At 47.6% G+C, this 16,114-nt stretch overlaps 1 protein-coding gene and 1 non-coding gene across 3 annotated transcripts in view; both read right to left on the minus strand.

Annotated features, from left to right (window-relative positions):
- Nucleotides 1–16,114, minus strand: part of Slc6a11 (solute carrier family 6 member 11) — a 128,495-nt gene that overhangs the window by 96,177 nt on the left and 16,204 nt on the right. For both annotated transcript variants that reach the window (XM_047534767.1, XM_047534766.1), the window contains exon 5: nt 1,021–1,153. In XM_047534767.1, the coding sequence (XP_047390723.1) occupies nt 1,021–1,153 (133 nt within the window). The remainder of the gene's footprint in view (nt 1–1,020; nt 1,154–16,114) is intronic.
- On the minus strand, nt 14,795–14,867 carry Trnaa-agc (transfer RNA alanine (anticodon AGC)). The gene has a single exon. It is a non-coding gene; the product is annotated as a tRNA-Ala (tRNA).

Genomic DNA, 16,114 nt, shown 5'->3' on the forward strand with positions numbered 1-16,114 from the left:
ACCGGCACTTAGTCACAGCATCAGGGGTGACAAGGAATGGCAGGGACTGTTGTCATCCAGAACACTCTCAGAGGAGGAGGCTACTGCTCACTCACTCACATGTTGCTGGGGGTAAGCAAAGTCTGGTGTAGCCAAATCTTACTGTCCAAAGGACAAGAGAACCAGATTTTTTTTTTCCATGTGAAATCTCCTAATTTCTAAATGTTGACATTTAATTCCCTCTGCCCCACCCCCTCTTTTTTCTAAGTAAAATACATAACTGAGCAGGATTCAGTCAGGAACTTCACATTTATAACCTCTGTATTGATCCTTGTAGCACACGGTACACTCACTGACCAAAGGTTTCTGGGCTCCCCTACAATTCCTGGCTTCCCTTATAGTTAGGTAAGGGAGAGCTCCAGGTTCTGGCCAGAGGCCAGTCAGCTGAAGAGCCACATGCAACTTCCAGGCCAAGGTGATTACGAGCCAGTCACCTTCTTCCACTTCTCTGCCCCTAACCAGGTGGCAATCCTGGAGGCCCACCTGGAGCATGTGGCACAGTGAGGCTGCAGGATGGAAGCCATTGCTCTTCCCTCCACAGATGATAGGTGAGTGAGAAAGACAATCTGAGATCTGGGGACCTGTCAGTGGCGATGGCCAGCACCCCCTGCCCTAGTGCACGCCTGGAGCCATGTCTTGATGATAAAAGAATCAATCCTGGCAGTTTAGCATGTCCCAGTTTTCGACCCACTTTAACTCCACCTTACCTTACATGGCTCTTGACTCACAAAGATCAGACATTTCACAGATGAGCAAACAGAAGCTCTGAAGGTATGAGAGAACAACCCTGAGGTGTGCAGCAGATACATGGTGGAGCTAACTCCTGAGTGGACTTCCCATCTAGTGCTCTTCCTACCACCCAACTGGAAAAGTTGGTCTTTGCAATCAGAACTCTGTGGCATGGTCCCGGACATCTGTGAGCTTGCACAAGGGCAATTCACATCTCCCGTCCGTGGACACTCAAAGATGAGACCCCCTTACCTTTCCTGTTGACTTAGTCCCCTTCCAGATACAGAAGTAGCAGATGGTCCAGGCTGCCAGGAGACACAAGGCCAGTTCCCAGCGGAGGTTCCCAATGTGCTCAATCCCATCGGAGATGGCCAGGACCCGGCGCCTGCAGAGGGACAGGTAGAGAGTCATGGGGCTGAAGGGGGCCCACTGCAGCCACATGCAGCAAAGTCAAGGCCTGCAGAGAAGGGACACACCCACCCCTGCCATTTGCCAAGCATCTTCTCTAAGCCAAACCCTGGGCTGGGCATGGGTGTCTCAAAGGAACAAGAACTAGCACCCTGCCTCTGTGTATCCACTCTCCTGGGGGCAAAATTATGTGGAACAGACATAATATACAGGGGCTTAGGGAAAACTAGAGGCACCTACCTATCTTGGGGGTGCCTAGGAGACCATATTACCATCCATAAAATTCCATATTCCTAGGGGAGACTATCTATCCCCATCCTGACAAACTTAAGGGTAGCCACAGGACTTGCTTTGGCCATTGCTTGGCAAATGATGGAACAAGAGTCACTTCAGAGATAAGCTTCCAGAGCCAGGTGGCATGGTTCTCCAGCGTCTCTTGCTATTGTTATTGAAACAAGTGTTAAGACAGAGCCTTGAGAAGCCTGAGTCCCTGAAGGACTACCTGAGTTCTCATGCCATCCCAAGTCACAGAACAAGTGGGCAAGAATTAAACTCTGTTGTTTTAAGCTGTGTAGATTTCTGGGCAATTGTTACTGCAGCAAAAACCAACCCATCCTGACTGCCTCAGGGATTTTGGAAATGCTCCTGGTAGAAGTGATGTGTGAACCCCACGTTGAAAGATGAGTGGAACTGAGCCAAGAGAAAGAGGGAATGGAGATCGTTTCAGGTCAAGGAAACGGGCTGAGCTCAACTTGGAAGAAGGGGCAGGGCGCACTTTGGGAAGAGTGAGTTGGGTGTTTGGGGGAGGCTTTAATATCACGCCAAGGGGTAAGTGTATCCAGAGGGCCCAGGTCATAGGAGAGTGGGACCCTGGGTGTGCTGAGCGAATGCCTCCAGTCACAGACTTTCCCCTGGAACCCATCAATTCTTCAGAGTCAACACAGGCCTGGCTCCCAGAGCCCATGCCTGGGGTTTGTGTTTTTTTAAAGTCAAACTCGCCACGCTCCATATTGTGCAGAACCATGGCACCAACACAACCCCCTCCCCAAACTTGCTCCACGAACCCCATTCCGGCTGCCAACCCCCCCCCCACCACCAGTCTGTGCCAGTCGCCTCGGTGCTCTGAGAACGTCCTCTGAGAAAGGAGCTCCCATCCCACCAAGCATGAAAGCAGCCTTCAGTGTCTGTCTCCCTGGGAATCCGCTCGGGGCCTGATTCTGCATTAATTACTCAATGACACCAATTAGCACTGGTCGGCAGGCTCCCTCAAGCCCCAACCCCCACGGGCGAAATCAGGCAGGCCCCAGACAAAATCAGACTGTGTGCAGACTCAGAGTTACTCGAAAGGAAACCAGCTTTTGGATCCATCCTCGGAGAAGCGGAGCAGCTGCTTTGATACAGCTTTACTGAGCACCTACTATGTGCCAGGCATGATATTAGATGTTGAGGATTAAAGGTAAGCATGAGATGACTCCTACACTCTACTAGGAGAAGTTAGATAGAAAAGAAACTCAAATTACTACTTCTTCCAAGAAGGAAGCTGCTCATTTATGATAATGACCTTTACTTGATTTGCTTCTTTGGTTTTAGCAGTCTCTCCGCTTCCATTTGTTTAAAAACTTTAGGCATTATTATAGAAGAGGATTTTAAGAGAATCTATATTATAACAGAAGCATATCCCAGTGCATGGTCCCTGGATTGCTTGCCAGAGATACATTCTTGAACCCCACCCCAGACCCATGGAACCCCAATCTTTGCAGAATGACTTCCAGTGAGCTACAGACTGAGTTTCTTAAGCACAGTGAGGTTGAGCACCACAGAGGTAGATTTCCTGGTCATAATGGAATGAGCTACAAATGCCATCAATTAGTGTTTTGTTTGTTTTTTTAAAAAATACTTTTTAGTTGTTGATGAATCTTTTTACTAAATTTTACTTTTATGTGGTACTAAGAATCAAACCCAGTACCTCATACATGCTAGGCAAGTGCTCTAGCACTGAGCTACCACCCTAGCCCCCAAGTATTTTTTGTTTTTGTTTTTTTTGTTTGTTTTTTGTGGTGCTGGGGATTGAACTCAGGGACTTGTGCTTGCAATGCAAGCACTCTACCAACTGAGCTACCTCCTCAGCCTGCCCCCAAGTAGTTTTTAAATCTATTTTTTTCCTAGAATGGAATTTGGGAAGGAAACGTCTACTTTTTTCTTCTCCTGGCTCAGTTGCTCTCATTTTCAAAGTATGGCTCAATTATCACTTCCTCCAGGACCCTCTGAAGTAGTCAGGATAGGTTGGGTTATGTTGCAGAAACAAGAGCCCCCAAAGATTTCAATAGTATAAAAGAACAAAGTTTATTTCTTGCTCACCCTATATAGATCCTTTGAGTAATCATTTGCAGGGATAGAATTCTCCCCAGAAATGGTCATTTCCAAAATTCTTCAGGGAATTTGAGGGTGCTCACTGACACTCTCCTCCCCAGATTAGGAGCCTCACAGTTGACATATATGTACTGCCTTACATATTGTCACCCCAAGCACTCCCAATGACAGCCCAGCAGGTGGTGAATGAGAAGGGATAACCCAGGGAACTGGGTTGCTTCAGATGGTAATAACCTGTGTGCCCTGACTCTTCCACTCCAGACTCAGAACTTGTCTCTTACCAGGAGGGGTGCATGCACACATATCCATGCATTCTTTCATATATAAAAATATGTGGTGCTGAGGATTGAACCCAGTGCCTCCTATGTACTAGGTGAGTGCTCTACCACTAAACCACAACCCCAGACCCCGTCCATGCAGATATGCTTGTCTTCTGAACCGGGGACCTGAAAATGAAAACTGCATAGGGATGGAGTGAGAAAGAATGGGCAGAGCTGCCAGGAGTGGGCTGGCTTTGGTCCCCCCTCTTCCACATTCTGGATGCTACCAACTTCTGAGTCCCGCAGTCTGCTCTGGTGCCCTCACGTATAACTGAACGATCTCATTCTTGGAATGGGAAGCAGAGTACTAAAAGGCGTGGAAGGTGAATTTACTAGTGACGATTTTCACCCAGAATGGACCTTCTTTGGATTTCAGAGAACGAGGGGGCTCAGCAGCCAGTTCTCTGCCTGCCGGGTTGCGGGGTTGTTTTGAAACCCACAAGGGCAGCCTTTGAGAGTGTGGGGGCTGGGACACTCGTCTCTGAGACTTGGGGGAAAGCGCAGCTCTTCCTGGGAAAAAGTTTTCTTAATGACCCTCCCTGATGAAGCGCTGGGACAGAAGAGAGGTCTGAATAAGGAAGAATTCACTGCCAACATGCTGGCCAATAAGGACCCAGGAATGGACCTCCCGACAGCACTCAGGGAACAGGAAATGCTGATGACGAGCTGGGGCTCTCCAGGGGCATTCATGTATGCAAATAATATTTATTGTACCTCTATCATATGCCAGGCACTAGGGCAGATTCTTTAGTTTTTTTATGAGGTGCTGAGGATTGAACCCAGGGTCTCATGCACGCTAGGTGAGCACTCTACCATGGAGCCACAATGCCAGCCCCTGGAGCAGATTCTTCATGAAGCAACGTTTTCAGGCCATAGGAACATATTTCTGGAGATTTCTACCCAGAGGCTGAAATCTCAGAGCTTAGAGGTATAGCATCCAGGTAGCTCCAGCCCTTGGCACATGCAGAGACAGGCTGGGCTCAAATCCCAGTTCTGCTTCTTGCCAGTTTCTCTACCTGAGATAAGTGACATCACCTGTCTGGGGCTTAGCTTCCTCATCTGTAAAATGGGAATAAAGATGCCTACCTTCAATGGCTCTCCAAGCATGCATGAATCTAACCCTTCCATGATCCCTGAGATAGTTCAAAAGTCATCACCACCTCGAGAATGGGACAGTGAGGTGCTAAGGAACTCACCCAGAGTCACATCATGAGCAAGCAGCAGGGCTTGGACTACAGTCCAGGAATCCCGGCTGCAGAGCCCACACTTTTTGCCTTAGGGCTAGCTCCTGGGTTCCTCTTAACCCTGAAATGCCCACTGCCTGTCTTCTTCTTTATAAACTAAAGCTACAGACCATGCACACCCCAAAACTAGCTTAAATGTCTCTGTGCACCAGATAAAAAGGAGTATATAACACCAATCATTCATGTAGGTATTAGTTTATTCAAGTAATTCTTATGAAAGTACCATCAAGTACACCAGTTACTGTACCAAGCCCAGAGGTTCTTAAGAGCTCATGACCTAATAGGAAAGGCAGAGAAGAAAGCAGTCAGAGCAGAGCATGGAGAGGTGAGGGTGATGAAGCCCCAAGACATGGCAGGGGACCCTCCTGGGCAGTATCAGGGTGTGGGAGGGTAGGGATGGGGTCCTTAAAGGTAGGAGGAAAGTTAGCAAAGAAGGTGGGGACAGTTGGGGCTCATGCCAAAGGCAAAAGCTGGTAGGCTGCAGAGAAAGCTCAGCAAGGCCAAGGAAGGGCATGGCGGACCTGGTCAGTGCAGCCATGACAGGATGACAAGAGGGGCGAGGGTGAGGTGAAGGGTAGGCCTTGCTGAGGGGCTGGGGGTGCATTCTGAGGATGGCAAAAGCCCAGAAGGGTCTAAATAGGGATGAGAACCCACCAGATGCATGTTTCAGGAAACCCTCTTCGGCTATAGCAGGAAGAATGGACAGGAAGGGTGGGACAGGACAGGGTGACCAGTGCAGAGGATTTTGCCTTCAGGCAATAAATGGGGAGGGTCTAGATCCAGGTAGGGGAAAGGTACTAGAAAGGGATGAATGGATTTGAATGCAGCAGAGGCTGAAAGAGACTGCCTGGCATGGTGGGTCGTGGGGGAAAAAAGAGGGCTGGGCTGGCACCAGGTTCATGCCACACGGACGCCTGGACAGAGAGCAGGTCATCGGCTGAGCAGGGTGAAGTAGAAGGAGATAAGTGGTCAATCATTGAGACAAGATGATTCTGAGGTGCAGGTGGGTTAGGGGGCACCACCAGATCCATGCACTACCCAGAGGCTACTGGGTCTCTGGATGCAAAGCTTTGAAGAGAGAGGCAGGGAGGAGAGTCACACTGGAGGACACCTGAGAGAGCCGGGAAGAGGGCCTGCACCTGAGTCCTCAGAACTGCAACATTCGAGGGCAGCAGAGGGAGGAATGGAGGAGCGCTTGAAGGAGGCAAAGAGTGAGTGTGCAGAAAGCCAGGGGAGTGACCACATGAGGCGAGCCACCAAGGCAAAGGGAGACGGAGTTTCCTGGGGGCAAGCAGCTCAGTGCCAAATGCTTTGGTGCAGCCTGGTGTGACAGGGAGAGAAGGGCCTGGCGAGGGGAACTGGGTGGGGAGCAGATGGGAAGAGAGACCCTAAGTGAGGTGGCTCCTTTAGGAGATTTAGCTCTGCAGGGTAGCTACAGGGGCCATGGGGTTCACGACCTCTCTTACCTAAGTGTGTTTTCAGGTTGGAGTGACAGGGATGGTGCATGGGGAGGGAGACGTTTCACATACAGAGGGGAATGAGGATGAGAGGAGGAAAGCATGTAGAGGCTTTGAGACGGTGGCAGGGAAAGATCCCACAGGTGGAGGTGTTAGATGAGCCAGGCTCAGAGACGTTCTTTCCACAGGACTGGGAGGGAGGGAAGGAGTCGGGGAAACCAAGAGGCGAACATAAAAGCAAACCATATGCTTCCACATGAAGAGATGGGAAGGAGCTGGCAGTGGAGGGGACTATGGCGGGTGCCAGGGGAGAGGTCCCCATCTCCCTGTGCTCGGCCAGTAGCTGCTGCTAGGGAATCGTCATAGTGGTCTCTGCCTCTGCAGGGCACTGGTTCCAGGAGCTCTGCAGATACCACGTCCACGAAAACTTGAGACCCTTATACAGAATGGCACAGTATTTGCTTGAGTATAACCTGTGCACATCCTCCTGTGCACTTTAAGTTATTTCTAGATCGCTGCCATGGCCCAAGACAACGCAAGTGCTATGTAAATAGTTAACGTACAGTATCGTTTAGGAAAAAATGACAAGGAAAAAGAAAAAGGCCTGATGGATTTTTTAAAAATATTTTCAATCCATGCTTGGTTGAATCCTGGGATTCAGAACCCAAGGGTACAGAGGGCCGACTATTGACCCCTTTTATATATTGCAAAACTGCAGCCCAGGGAGGTGAAGCCAATTGCCCCGCTTGCCCATGCCAGAATTTGGAACCTCGTTCTTTTTTGATGCTGACACACCTGCTTCCCTCTTAGTGCCTCACATACCCAGAGGGGATGGCTCAGGGGAGAGGCCTCCCAGAGCAGCCAGGGCTGGTGTGACCAGAGACAACCCTGCTGGAGAAGAGCGCGGCCCCTCCCTCCAGCGGGGAGCCTGGGAGAGGCCTTGCGGGAACAGCTCCCAGCCCGGCCTGGGGAGGCCTCATCTTCATGGGCTGCACGGAGTCCACAAACAGATCACCTTTCTTTAACCTGCCATGGAGGAAAGTGCTGCCAGGGACGTAGAGACTGCCCTAAAAGCTGGCGCGCGGAGGGGCGAAGCTATAAATAGCTTAGCTTGGTCTCCCAAAGCAACCAATACACCAACAAAAAAGGCCCATCACCAAAACAAGTGTGCCTTTCCTGCCCTGGGGGCGGGGAGCCGCCTCGGGATTCTGCTCACACTTTTCAGTGCAGAGGGAAGTGAAGTTTCCCCACTTCTTCCCGTGCATGGGGGCACCCCTATAATGTCTGCAGCAGAGGGCCCTAAACCAAGCTGGGGATGCAGATAGAGCCAGGACACTTCTCAGCATGAATTTTAGAACTTGGTACCGTGCATTCATTTTGTGGACATTTACTGGGTGCCACCTATATGCTGAGCACCCCTAAGGACCAAAGCTACAGGGATGAATGAGCAGTCGGCTCTGCTCTTGGGGAGATTACTATCCAGAGGTAGCAAGACTACGAGGGCGGTGACAGCTGGCATTTCCCACCTGCCTACTAGGGCCTACCATGCCAAGTTCAGAAGGTCACCTCACCTTCTGAGGGGAGGGTAACTCTTCTTCCTATTTTTACAGATGAGAAAACTGTGGCTTAGGGAGGTGACATGTCCAGGAAGGCAGAGGCAGAACAGGGAGCCGTATGTGTCGAACTTCAGAGACAAGAGTTGAGAACCTCCACTTTATCTTGGGCGAGATGAACCAGAATTGTATCTTTGTGAGTAGAGTCAGGACTCCTGGGAGCCGAGGAGCAGACCAGAGAACCCAAATTGGCCTGAGGAGTCTGACACTACCTCTTCAATTTCTTATATCCTTGTAGAAACCTGGGTGCAGTGACGCATCCAGGGACTTGGGAGGCTGAGGCAGGAGGATGGTAACTTTGAGGCCAGACTCAGAAACTAAGTGAGACCCTAAGCAACATAGTGAGACCCTCAAAATAAAAAATAAACAGGGCTGGAGATGTAGCTCAGTGGTAAAGTGCCCCTGGGTTCAATCCCCAGTACTAAAAAAAGAAAGAAACTTGCTGGTCCCTTGGCAGGGAATGTCCTTCCCGGTTCTCCCCAGCTATCAAAATTCTATCCATTCCACAAGCAGATCACCGAGTGCTTCCTTGGTCCCCAGCCATAATGTTAGGTCCACCTACATGTAAAGTGGACTCTTCCCTGTGCACCAGGCACTCCTGGGCCAGAGTTCAGCAAGCTTTTTCTGTAAAGGTCCAGACAGTAAATACTTGAGGCTTTGCAGGTCATACAGGCCCTATCCAACTATTCAGCTCAATCCCTGCAGAGTGAAAGCAGCCACCGCCAATTTGTAAATGAAAGGGTGTGGCTCTCTTCCAATAAAACTTTATTTACAGAAACACAGCAGTGGATGGGAATTGGCAGATAATTCGCTGACCCCCGTCCTAGGCTAATGATTCCCAAAGAACACCGATCCTCCTAGACGTCCTGGCTTCTCAGTTCATACTGGGACCTCATTTGAGAAAACACTGCACACTCCAGAATTCCTTAGGGATTCTCAATACTTATTAGAATGTTAAAGACTCTCGGAGAAGTCCACATCTATATAGTTTTGTCTAACCTGATGTTCCCCAAATTTATTTAGAAGTGCTCTTCACTGGAACTCAAATTAAAATTATGATGAGATTGCCATGTCACACCCACTGGGATGGCTACAATACAAAATACAGACAATATGACCGTGGGGGGGGGGATGTGGAGAAATGGAACCCTATTCTGTTACTGGTAGAAATGTAAAACAGTTTGGCCACTTTGGGAAACAGTTTGGTACTTTCGTAAAAAGTTAAACGCAAAACCCAGCGATTCCACTCCTGGATATATATCCAAGGAAGCAGAAAACACACACTGGACAAAAACTTATAAATTACAACATTATTCCTAACAGCCCAACGTGGGGGGGACACTCAAATGTCCATCAACTGATGAATGGATAAACCACGTACGATATATCCATGCAACAGAATTATATTTATCTACAAAAAGGAATAAAGTACAGGTTGAGCATCCCTCATCTCAAAACCAAAATGCTCCAAAATCTAAAACTTTTTGTGTGTTGACCTAATACCACAAGTAGACTGACTTCAAGGGACAGGTCACAATAAAAACCACAGACACACTGAAAGTATTGTCTAAAATTACCTTCGCATTATGCGTACAAGGTGTCTACGAAACAAATTAATTTGGTGCTTAGACTTGGGACTTACCCTCAAGATATCACATTAGGCATATGCAAATATTATATCATCTGCAACCTGAAACACTTCTTGTCCCAAGCATTGCAGATAAGGGACAACCTGTTCTGATCCGTGCATGCCATAGGTTTCATGGATAAACCTTTTAAGCTTCATGATAGAAGCCAATCGTGAAAGACCACAAGTTCTAGGATTCTGTGTATATACAGTATCTAGACTAAGCAAATCCACAGAGACATAAAGTGGATGAGTAGTTGCTTGGAAGCAGGAATGGAGATGAACTGTAAATGGGTGCAAGAGGTTCTATTTGGGTGAAACCAGTCTTGGGATGGCATTACCCTGCTAAATTTACTCAGAATGACTGAACTGTCTGCTTAACAGGTGCATCTTTTATGGCATTCCTCAATAAGCCCATTAAAAACTTGTTGGGAAAGATGTACCCTCCCAGCGTGTTTTGCTTTTCCAAAGCAATACAGTAGCCCTGCCACTCCCTGCCCCATTATTCAAGCCTTCAGTTACCTATGGTCAACCATAGTCAGAAAATATTAGATGGAAAGTTCCAGAAATAAACAATTCATAAGTTTCCAATTGCAAAAGATTCTGAATACAGTGATGAACTCTTGAATTGGCCTGCTTTCTCCTCTCTGGGACCTGAATCATCCTTTTAACAGTGTGTCCACAGTGTATATGCTACCTGCCTGCCAGTCACCTAATGGTTGTCTCAGTTATCAACTCTACTATCCCAGTACCTCAGAACTTGCATTGCATTAGCCCTTATTTTACTTGGTAATGGCCACAAAGTACATAAGCAGTGATGCTGGCAATTTTATTACTGTATATTGTAATTTTTCTGTTTTGTTTTTATAGTTGTTAATCTTGTCCTGCGATTGATTTATAAATTAAACTTTAGGATAAGTATGTATGTATAGGAAAAAATATTACAGGGTTTGGTACTATCCACAGTTTCAGGTATCTCCTGGGGGGGTCTCAGAATGTATCCCCCAAGGATAAAGGGGAACGGTGGTACTAACTGACATCATGCAGAACACACTTTGGGATAAAGCACTGGATGCTTTTGTGCCTGCACCCCAGCCTCCCCAACCCAAGTTCATTGCCTGTCCTGCTCCTCCCTTGCTATAGGGAGAGACCCAGGGAAGCGGAGGGAGGGAGAAAAGGAGACTCTTGAAGTGGGGACTATTCTGAGCAACAGGAACACAGAGGAAAGCCACCCAAACTTGTACCTCCTTGGAAGAAGTGGATAGAGGTACTGGAAGTCAGGGGACAGAGTACAGCAGGGGAAGGCTGAGAAACAGAAGCAGGGCTGCTGCAACTTCTGGAACCCAGCACAGGTTATAGCAGCCCATTCCCACACAAGAAAGGTAGATCCCATACGGCAGAAAGGGCCTCACCCCTCTCAGGCCTGGGATTGTAGGGTCTTGATTCCTACACTTACACCTGCTCCTTGACAGGACTTAGGTCACCCAAAAGTGACCCCTCAGACCCCTGGTCCCCAGGTACAGCAGCTCTGCATTAATGAGCAACTGAGAGTTCAGACAAAGGCATTAGACTTTTGCCCCACTCGGCCCCTCTGAGGTCTGTGTGTGGAGAGCCATGATTGGTCACAGCTAGATGGCATTCAGGAGAAGCACTGGAGGTAGGAGTGGGGTCTGCTGAAGGTCCCCTCTGTTCTGTTCTTCAAGTGTCACCCGTACCCACCTCAGCTCCAAAATAAAAGTGAATGTGGGGTGGGGGGTGCACAGACTGAGAGGAACTCATGAGGCCGAGGGATGGATGCACATGGTCCCCCCACTCCCTAAATGCTGACCTTGAAGCATTAGACGGATGCTCCTCGATTGATGATCAGATCCCATCTGATAAATTCATGAAGTTGATAATACCCTAAACTGAATACACCTAAATTTCAGGGCATTGTGGCTGAGCAACACGGTATACTGTACAGGGTCACTTGCTTCTCCCTGTGATCATGAGGCTGGCTGGGAGCTGGGATGGGTGCTTTGCCCAACACTGAGAAGGAATGTGACCAAACACCGCTTTGTTGACAAAAGATCTAAATTCAAGATTCAAAAACCCAGTCTACTGAATGCTTATCACTTTTGCACTAGCATCAAATTGGAAATCTTAAGCTGAATACTCAACTTCGGGTCTGTCTGTGGTGCTGCTGTTCTACCCAGGAGGGAGTGAAAGTTCAGGACTACTTCTTAAAGGTCCCCACTAGGAGTTGGAAGAGTTAAACTGCCCCCAGCGAGGACGATCCTTCCCTTTCCTGGATGTTGTCATCTGCTACTCAGTAGAAGAGTACAAAATGCAGATGAGCAAATGTGTATGTGCACGCGTGCACACACAAATCTGTAAAGTGTAATAAAAAATAATCTGAGCTGCTTGAGAGACTGAGATGGGAGGATCGTGAATTCAAGGTCAGCCTCAGCAACTCATCGAGGTCCTCAGCAAAACCCTATCTCTGAATAAAATACAAAGAAGTGCTGGAGATGTGGCTCAGTGGTTAAGCACCCCTGTGTTCAATCCCTGGTACCAAAAAAAAATCTGAAATGAAGACAACAAATCATAGCACTTTAGCAACAGTCATTTCTGAGTTATTCTGTTCCTGACCCTGAATTAAAGTCATCGGTTCATTAATGCCTCCTGCCACCAACTGGAGGGCTGCAGGGTACACACCAGAGGCCAGCATCAATTTACCCCTTGTCCTCACAGCAGATTAGAGTCAGGATGGGTCTCACATTCAGCTCGGCTGGAAGCCACAGTACTCTTTTTAAAACGAGATTCAAGTCATTGAACCTAAAGGAACCCTTTGAAGCCTGAGGAAGACATGACCCAGCAGCTGTGTTTGTTTCTGCCACCCACTGGGGCCTTCTGTAAAGCCACTGCTGGTAAGTTTCTTCCTTCCTCCCTCTTTTCCTTTTTCTATCAAATATACTCTCCACCTGCTGAAAAACATCCTTCATGAGCTTGATGCACTGGGCTGTGGAGAGAAGCCACATGCCAAGCAAATACTGTGCCTGTGGAAACAGGCATTTGATTGCATTGGGGGCGCAGGTTGGAAGGGCATGCAAGAGTAGAGAGATCCAGGTGGGGGATCGGAGGCCAGGTGAAAGTCCTGCTGGTGCTCTGGCTCACTGTGAGAGGTGCTGGGGATAAGTCCCTTAACCTCTCAGATGCCCTGTGTGGGATGAGCATCTGGATAGTGGTGTCATGTCATTTATCCTCTGGGCAAGTAGATTAAAGGAAGAAACATGCCCAGAGGGCTGTGTGCAAGGTCAGGGTACATAGTAGGTGCTTAATAACTAAATATGACCTCCCTTTCCCTACTACTTCCATTAGGACCTAGAAGGAACCTCAGACAAAACTACCAGTTTAGAAAATTGCTCTTTTCCACTAAAGAGTGGAAGACCCTCAAGGTAAAAATGCCCATTTTTGCTGACTTCATCGGCAAAGAGTTTTACTTCAATGATCAAGAATGCACAACAATAGTGATGACTACTTCTGCCATAACAATTATTCCCATTTTGCAGATAAAGACGGTGAGGGAATTTCAGCACCAAGTCCAAGGTTAAAAAGTAGAAGGAACTGGGCTGAAATTCTTGCTGTTTGGCCCCTAAGTCCAAGTCTCTAGGTCCCCACACCACATCATGGCACTAGTACATAGCATGTCAACAACTGTGCATCCAGACAGTGCCTCTTCCCTGAGCGGGGTTTGCAGTGAGGGGCTGTGATTGCATCATCCTCAGAAGCATGAACCGAAGTCCTTCCTGGACAAGGGGCTCTGGGCCCAGAAACACCCCAAGTGTGGATGACTAAAGGAAGTGGGCTTCCTGTAGGGGCAAGAGAGAGACCTTGGATTCTCCCTCGGGCCTCCACCCCTTGAACTTCATTGGCAGCGGAGGAGTGCTTCATGCTACTCGATGAATGGAAAGCTTGCTCCGGGTTTCTGGGTTGGCCACCAGCAGAGGGTCCAGTGGACACAAGGAAGCTGGAATGCTGAACTTTGGCAATGATTCCCCCTACTTCAGCAAATTGGAAACTGAAATCCTATTGTGTTTTTTCTTCTTTTACTTAAATACACTTTCTACATTTTCTTCCAAAAAAACAAAAAAGACAGAGCTCACCTTTGCAGTAAGGAAACCAAGGATCGGCTGGAGAAGTGACAACTATGAAAGGGAACTGGTATAAGAGGTTAATTAGATTTCTGAACCCAGAAACGTACATCCTTTGACAGTACAGAATTTAAAGAGAGAAGAATGATTCTAAAGGTACAGTCAAATGCCAGCAGGTTCTGAATTGTTAACAGAATGATCTCTTAGGGGTTGGAGTGGGGAGAAACACGTTTACAAGCTATTTATAATCTGTTATACAAATATATACCTTTAGGTTTTAATTGCTTATGTCATTTACTGTTTTTGCAATCAGTTAAATATTCAACAATTAGAATAAAATGGTCACAATCCTGCTCTGGTGACAATGTGCAGATTTGGGTTTGCTTTGGTGAATCTCCTGACTTCTTCCCTGTTCCCCTTAACTGCACTCAGGGGTCCTCCGTGCTTCACTGGTGGGGACGGAGAGCAAAAGGATCCCTGCTTAAAGAGAAGATGAGTGTCTCTGTGTCCAGGATCAGCACACTCAGCAAGAGGCAGCAGACACTGGGGCTGCCCCAAGGGTGCTGGGAACCAAAGAGGGGCTGGCTTTGGGTTCTGGGTACAGGAGCTGGGGCAATCCCTCAGTGCCTTCAAAATCATGCCCTTAGTTAAGGGCAAATGGAGATTTCTTCTTCTGCTCACCTCAGAGGGCTAATTTAAATTTTAAATGAGCCAATGTTAATAAGACTGATTTGATAAGTAAACAAATATATAAAGATTAGCAGGGTAAAACCTGGGCTGTGATTTTAATTCTCTTCCTCTCTCTCTCTCTCTCTCTCTCTCCATCTCCTCTATTTTTTTTTTTTTCCTTTTGGTGGTGGTGCTGGGGATCGAACCCAGGGCCTTGTGCATGCTAGGCAAGCACTCTACCAACTGAGCTATATCCCCAGCCCCCACCATCTCTTTTCTAGTCCCCAGGTTCTAGTCCTAGGTAATCTATGAATAGTGTCCGGTGTGTCCTTCCAGAGATGTCCTCTGGGCATAAAGGCATACAAGTATATTTTTATGCATCCCTAATCTGACAATTCAAAGTCTGAAAAGCTCCAAACTCTGAAACTTTGTGAGGACCGACATGATAGCAAAAGTGGAAAATTCCACACCTGACCTCATGTGACAGTCACAGTCGAAATGCAGGCATGCTAAAAATATTGTATGAAATTATGCTCGGGCTCTGTAAGATGTATGTGAAACAGAAATGAATTTTGTGTTTAGACTTGGGTCCCATTCCCAAGATATCTCGTTATGGATATGCAAATAGTCCAAAACCAAAAAGAAAAGTCCAAAAGACGTCTCCTCGCAAGCATTTCAGATGAGAATATTCAACCTGCACATACAACTTCCTATACCTCACCTTTTCATTTTAGTTTTACAAACCGTTTCTATATTAACACAACTTCTGCCTCATTAATTTTTTGTAGTTAATAACTTATCTAATGGGTATCATATTTAGGGCCATTTTACAAGTGTCCTTTGTCTTTTTTTTTTTCCTTTTAAGTACCACAAACAGTGCTGCCATGGACATGCTCAGGATGTACATAATTAATGTGGTCATGTCCCAGAATAAACTTCCACAAGTGAGATTTTGGGGATGAAGCATATGTGCAGCTGAACGCTGACAGCTATTGCTAACTTGGCTGCTACTGCTGTCTAGGAAAAAAAAAAATGGAGTCCAGGCAAATTTGGAGCTTCCCATCTGCCTCTATCAGGAAAAGCCCTCCAAGGACATGTGAGGTTAGAAGGTACCTTACATCGGGTGGGTGTCTGCAGAAATGTTAATAAATCAGAGGGACAGGTCTCTTACCTGAACTCAGCGCATGCCAGGGCCAAGCCAAGGGACCCATCACCCTCCAAGACTGCTTCTGCCCCTGCCTTCTCCCACAGCTGAAAGCCCCAGTCCCCCCCAACTTCCCTCTTCCTCAGGTTCCTACACCTGGACCACACCATACACCTCCCCCTAACAACTTGGGGGCTCTGCCTTATTCCTAGACCCAAGTGTACGACTCCTGTCAAGGCATCCTACAGAATCATTTTAAACCCTTTAGAAAGGTCCAGGTCCTTTCTGCTGTGCTCCAGCCTCTCTGGCTACCTGGCCGTTTTCCAAACATGCATATATTCTCCCAGTGTGGGGTCACTCC

Source organism: Sciurus carolinensis, chromosome 19, assembly GCF_902686445.1.
Source record: "Sciurus carolinensis chromosome 19, mSciCar1.2, whole genome shotgun sequence".
NCBI classification, from domain to species: Eukaryota; Metazoa; Chordata; class Mammalia; order Rodentia; family Sciuridae; genus Sciurus; species Sciurus carolinensis.